This window comes from Lolium rigidum, chromosome 1 (genome assembly GCF_022539505.1).
Source record: "Lolium rigidum isolate FL_2022 chromosome 1, APGP_CSIRO_Lrig_0.1, whole genome shotgun sequence".
Lineage (NCBI taxonomy): Eukaryota > Viridiplantae > Streptophyta > Magnoliopsida > Poales > Poaceae > Lolium > Lolium rigidum.
The window spans coordinates 357,455,861-357,462,589 of NC_061508.1; the positions used below are offsets into that span (position 1 = coordinate 357,455,861).

Here is a 6,729-nt window from a genome sequence, read left to right on the forward strand (position 1 = left end):
GTCCAATTCGAGAATATTTCCTTACTAGGATTTCGAAACCAAAAACAGCGAGAAACACAGAATCGGCACTTCGGCATCTTGTTAATAGGTTAGTTCCAGAAAATGCACGAATATGACATAAAGTGTGCATAAAACATGTAGGTATCATCAATAATATGGCATAGAACATAAGAAATTATCGATACGTCGGAGACGTATCAGAAGGGCCTGTCTTTTACTTTATGTTGAGTCAGTAAACCTATTTCCCTCCATCTCAAGCAAGCATTTGAGTAGTTGTGATCAAACCATTATATTGTGATTCACTTCATCATGTTTTTATTCTTTCTTGTTTAGTATAAGTTTTATCTGAATGAATATAGCTTTGCAAGTTATCAATGATTATGAAGAGACCATTATGATTGAGTATGCAAGTTGTGCCTTATAAACTTTAACATGAGAGCGCTGCTCAATGAGATAAATATAATCTATCAATTGTTCTCTGACCAAGAACGAAGTTTGCCATCACCAATCATGATTTCTCATGCACCTTTACTTGTGATTACCTTATACTTGTTTCAATATGAGTTATAAGAGGTTGTTTACTATAATGTCCTGTGTGAATGAATATGATGCTTCTTGTCCGTATTTTATTTATCGACTCTTCACTCCATAAACATGTGGTCCTGTCTATCGAGTTCAGTTTCGCTTGGGGACAAGCGAAGTCTAAGCTTGGGGGAGTTGATACGTCCAATTTGCATCACTATTTTATATCATAATTTGCTGTTATTCATTGATATATTTCATATTGGGACACAATACTTATGTTATTTCATCTATTTTGCATGTTTCATCATTATTGGGAGATCAAGCACCGGAGCCAGGATTCTGCTGGAAAAAGCACCGTCAGAACGCAATATTTCGGAAGATCAACTCTGAAGGAAATTATACCAAAAATCCTATTTTTCAAGATGACGAAAGAAGCCAGAAGGAGGAGCCGGAGAGGAGCTGGGGTGGGCCCACACCCTAGGGCGGCGCGGCCCAAGCCCTGGCCGCGCCGCCATGTGGTGTGGAGGGCCCACGGCTCTTTTCGCCTCCTTTTCTTCGCCAAACCCTTCGTCCCGAAGACCTAAGCCAGAAGGGGTACCTCGCGAAGAGTTACAGCCGCCTCTGCGGGGCGGAGAACACCAGAGAGAAAAGAGCTCTCCGGCGGGCAGTGAATCCGCCGGGAAATCGCTCCGGGAGGGGAAATCGACGCCATCGTCACCGTCATCAAGCTGGACATCATCGCCATCACCATCATCATCATCTCCACCATCATCACCGCCGTCATCACCGCTGGACACCGTCACCGCCATAGCAATTTGGGTTTGATCTTGATTGTTTGATAGGGGAAACTCTCCCGTATCGATCTCTACTTGTTGTTGATGCTATTGAGTGAAACCATTGAACCAAGTTTATGTTCAGATTGTTATTCATCATCATATCACCTCTGATCATGTTCCGTATGATGTCTCGTGAGTAGTTCGTTTAGTTCTTGAGGACATGGGTGAAGTCTAAATGTTAGTAGTGAACTATGGTTGAGTAATATTCAATGGTGTGATATTTAAGTTGTGGTGTTATTCTTCTAGTGGTGTCATGTGAACGTCGACTACATGACACTTCACCATTTATGGGCCTAGGGAAATGCATCTTGTATTCGTTTGCTAATCGCGGGGTTGCCGGAGTGACAGAAACCTGAACCCCCGTTGGTATATCGATGCAGGAGGGATCGCAGGATCTCGTAGTTTAAGGCTGTGGTTAGATTTATTCTTAATTACTTTCTTGTAGTTGCGGATGCTTGCAAGGGGTATAATCACAAGTATGTATTAGTCCTAGGAAGGGCGGTACATTAGCATAGGTTCACCCACACAACACTTATCACAACAATGAAGATTAATTAGCCGTATGTAGCGAAAGCATTAGACTAAAATCCCGTGTGTCCTCGAGAACGTTTGGTCATTATAAGTAAACAAACCGGCTTGTCCTTTGTGCTAAAAAGGATTGGGCCACTCGCTGCAATTGTTACTCTCGCACTTTACATACTCGTACTTTATTCAACTGTTACATCAAAACTCCCTGAATACTTGTCTGTGAGCATTTACAATGAATCCTTCATCGAAACTGCTTGTCAACACCTTCTGCTCCTCGTTGGGATCGACATTCTTACTTATCGAAGATACTACGATACACCCCCTATACTTGTGGGTCATCACAGATATACAAAACCAATTGGGTCTTCAAAGTGTAGACCACCTAGGGGAGTGATCTTGTAAACATGAAGGTAGTTGCTGCTACTTTCTTGCAGTAATACATGAAGTCGTGCAAACTGTATAAAATATCAAAAGTAATGTTTGTCTACTACGAACATAATAAATGCATCCCATATGCACATTTTAATAATGAAAATGCATCCTGCCAATGAAACACTAGTGTCTAATCTCTCCAAAGCTTACATGAATAAAACAAAATACGTCATATGGTGATAATAATACATCCCATATGCACCATTTAATAATGAAAACACATCCCGCTGAATCAAAAGAAAAGTTCATGAAATAAACACTATTGTCTAATATGACCAAAACTTCAATAAAATAAAAAATACACCCCATACGCTGGAAAAATACTAATTCAATCAGATTAGGATGTACGTATTGTCCAGATTTACAACCTGTGGGTTTGCAAAACTATCCCAGTACTTGCTTCTGGTTAAACAAAAACACACAAGTCTACCAAAAATACATCATGTGAGCGCACAAATGCTAAGGCCAGATACCTAGGATGTATATATTAAAGGAAAAAATACATCCTGCTATATTTAAAATTAACTAATAGTCAGTGCACAGATGTAATAAATCCTAGCTATTATCAGAAGCTAACATAGCATACGTGTATGTAAGAAAATGGCTTGCATAATTTTTTTTACCACCAAATCTAGTTTAGGGGTCAAAAAATACATCACAAAATCAGCTGACGAGCACTACAAAAGCCTGTGTTGCTGCAAGTAGTTCTAGTGCTAGTAGAATGCAAGACTGTGAAGCTCAAGTATTGGGAGCTGGCTAGTTACCATGCCGATAGGAGGCAGTTGAGCAGCGTCATGTTGTATGGCACGCCACAGAGGTCCCCTGTCAATTTCCTCTTGACGATCCTCGAGAAGGTGACCCTGCAACGCAATACAGCCCATACGGAATCTCTCACCGGTCAGAAGAAACAATGGAGAAGGGCAGGAAAATGCGGTAGCGTTTCATAGAGGACAGAATTGGAAGCTTAAAAAATAATAATGATAATGGAGTGCGGCCACATCATATGCACATATAATTGCAGTGTTCCCAGTTCACCACACCATATGTACATATTATTATATCACTGTCGGCCCAGCCAAAAATCATATCACCCTAAGCATTGGATGTGTAAATACAATCCTAATCATCCTACCGTTAAATACAAGATGACCTTACTCTACTTTTCCTTTGCTTCTTTCTGGTAGCTGAATGCGATTTGGTGCAAATATGCTCACAGTTTTACTTCGCAGAAGTACATGACAGCTGGCTTTTGTTAAAGAACAATGACATCAGGAGATTAAACACCCCAAGGACAGATACACAGTATCATTCTTTGAGAAAACCTACTATTTGTTACATCCAGATCTGGAGGAACCTACTATTTATTAGATCCAAAATCTTTTGGAAGACCTACTAATCAACATCCTAGATGTAGAAAGAAAAAAAATCATCCACCGCTACAAATTTCAGATTTTCCACGAATTGTTGAACACTTCCATGTAAATGCCCAAGTTGGTCAGGTAAAAAGGAGAGGTTCAAGCAGCTGAACCGGGAACATCTGCCAGCATCCAACCGGCAAAAATATACACATAAATATACATCCTACAGTGTTGACCACCACTAGCTCATCCATGGAGAATGACAACGATGAAGAGCTACGAACTGCTGCGAGTAAACCTGCTAGAACACTAGTTCAGTGCTAAAAAATCAACGGAGAATTTGCCACGCATCTTCCAAAGTTAGCTGGGGCTGTGTATCCGCAACTAGAATCAAACGCGAATCAACCCCTAAGCAACTAAAATCAAACTGGCTCGACCCTAAATTACCACCGCGGAAAAACAACAACCGGATGGGGAAAAGCTCGAGATTGAAACACTCACCATCTCCAAAAAAACCGACATAAGTACGCCACAGTCTGGGCGCAACACCACGCCGTCGATGCCCCCTCGCCGACGCCTCCAAGCTCGCCCAGCCCAACTCGAATGCGTCGAATTACATGGCCCCATCGAACGTGTCGATCCACGCGTCCGCGACGGCGAGGCTGCTTCACGGATCCCACCCACTAGGAGGAACGCCCCAGTTCCCCACGGCTTCACGGCGGTCCGCTCGCCGCCGATGAGGTTGATTTAGTGGGGGGATTGACGAAGGGTTGAGAGGAATTGGGTGCGGGTGAAGAGGAGAAGGGTTGAGGACGGAGTTGACTATGAACAGGGGAACGGGGAAGAGGTAGTTGCCTTTTTTTTCCTCGCTTCGTCCGAGCCACTCGATTGCGATCCAACGACTAGGAGAGGGGAGCACCCTGTAAGACTAGAGCGTGCCCAGGCAATAATTAGAAATTGGGGGAAAGAAAAGCGTCCAAACGAGACTGCCCAATCGGTAACCTGCCAATTTGAGTCCGTTTCATTCACGAGAGAAAATCATCCCTTGACCGAGTACAGCTCGGAATCGATGTGCCCACAATCGATCAATATAAGCACACAAGACACCACGAGAGGCTATGCACAAAGCAATCCAGTCCTGGTTCACGGTGAGCAGAACACGAGAAGAACATCGAGAGGTGAACTAGCTAGCTAGTGCTGTCGCAGCTCGCAACTCGGCCGGGCGATCGTCGACCATGGCCATGGATGAGCAGCCGTTGCAACTACGCCGCTGGTCCATGCAGCTCCAGGGAGGTGACGAGCTTACACTAATCCCGTCCGAAGACGAGCCCTTCGTGGTCACCGAAGTCTTCCTCGTCGACCCGGAGAGCGCCGCCGGCCAGGGCGCCGTGTCCGCCTACGCCGAGATGGGAACGCAGAAGATCATGCTCGCGGAGCTGTCGTCGGAAGTCAAGGCCGTGGAGCTGGAGAACGCGCTAGTGCTGGAAGAGGAGTTTCGTGTTTACGTGATGCAGCCGGGAGGCGACTCCAACGCCGACACCGACATAGACGAGGACGATGCGGTAGTCGTCCAGTTCAAGGGGTTCATGGTTTCTCTGCCGTGGTATTCAGACACGGATACGGACGAGGAAGAAGAGGAGGAAGAGGACGCTGGTTCAGAGGACGACGAAACCCATGATAAGGACGAGAAGAGTGACGGCGAGGTCGAGGGAGACGTGGCCACGGAGAGCAGCAACGCCAAGGATATCGACAGTTCTGCACTTAGAACGCTCTTAGGTTTATTCTTGTTTACTTTTATGATACTAGCATTCTGCACCTAGAACGTTCTTAGGCTGATCAACTCCATGAAGAAAGGTGTCAAATGTCTTTGGAAAGATGATATGCAATGCAAGTGATTCTCAGCATTTGTGATGATTCCGTCAGGGGAAAAATGTTTCCGACAAGCCTTTTTAAAGGACAGTAAAAGAAAGATGATCCTTAGTTTCAAGTGCCACACCTCATTGCACGTACTAGTACGTTATCGTCTTCTAGGGGAAAAAAGTGTCTTTTTGAGGTAAATCTCTAATGTTTATAGTCTTGAAGCAAGAGAAAAACATTTAAGTTTATGTTGACAACAATATTTCCATATTCAGAAGTCACTAGGGATCGGATGCCGATTCCTAGCTTCCCATTGGACTGCTTCATGTCAGCAACACTACGTTGCACAAAATCTTCCAAAATATTTCTTGCAAGCGGGTGCTTCCCACCGTGAGTGGACTAGTGCCCACGTCCCAGTTCCCACCATGCTTCAGTCACCTACAGCCACGAGAAATAATAAAACAATTAGTAGCGATGGTAAATAAATAGTCAATGACAAAAGAATAAAAAATGGCATAAATGCAACAATACAGTTTTAATATATTAGCATGCTAAAATAAAAAGGGGGAGCTTCTTGGGATGCATACAAATAAGAAGGGTTGGGATCATCCGGATCGTAGTCCGGATCATCTCGGGGATCAACTCGAGCATTTTCATCGTCACCGTCACCGGTGTCATCGTGGAATATGACGTCTTGGAGGGGACCATCATCGTTAGCACCACCAGATGAACATAACTTCTCAAGGATTGACGAGTTGTCCTTATTCACGGCGTCTTCCTTTTCCTCAACATCCCATCAACGTCACTATCATTGTCTACTTCCATGTCCTCGACTTCTGACAACTCGATCTCGAAAGGCCTTGGAGGCCATGTTCTTATTGGAAGAATTGATCATCATTCACATCGAGATCTAGGTGGGGGTGATAATCTTCCTCATTCGGGGCCATTGGTCTACCACGTGGCGAGACCTTGTACACGACATCCCAACACTGGAGATTTTTTTTTTGTGCACGGGTGTGATAGATAATAAACTTGGGTGGTCCATTGAGCTACAATATATGCATCTTCACAATTTAATTTGTTGTCCCATTGGATTTTACTAGCCCGGTTTTATCTTCCTCTCTAGTTTTATCCAGATCGAACCAATCTCATTTAAAGATGGCGACCCTTGGTGGGTTGCTCGCAAAGAAGTG

General features: G+C 44.1%; 1 protein-coding gene across 1 annotated transcript; it reads right to left on the reverse strand.

Moving 5' to 3' along the window:
• Positions 1-2,209: 2,209 nt before the first annotated feature.
• On the reverse strand, positions 2,210-4,916 carry LOC124665716. The gene is made up of 4 exons (XM_047203106.1): positions 4,878-4,916; positions 4,181-4,341; positions 3,086-3,181; positions 2,210-2,344 (listed from the first exon to the last, which is right to left on the reverse strand). Exons 1-4 carry the CDS (start codon positions 4,914-4,916, stop codon positions 2,272-2,274), a joined length of 369 nt encoding a protein of 122 aa, XP_047059062.1. The 3' UTR covers positions 2,210-2,271.
• Positions 4,917-6,729: the final 1,813 nt, after the last annotated feature.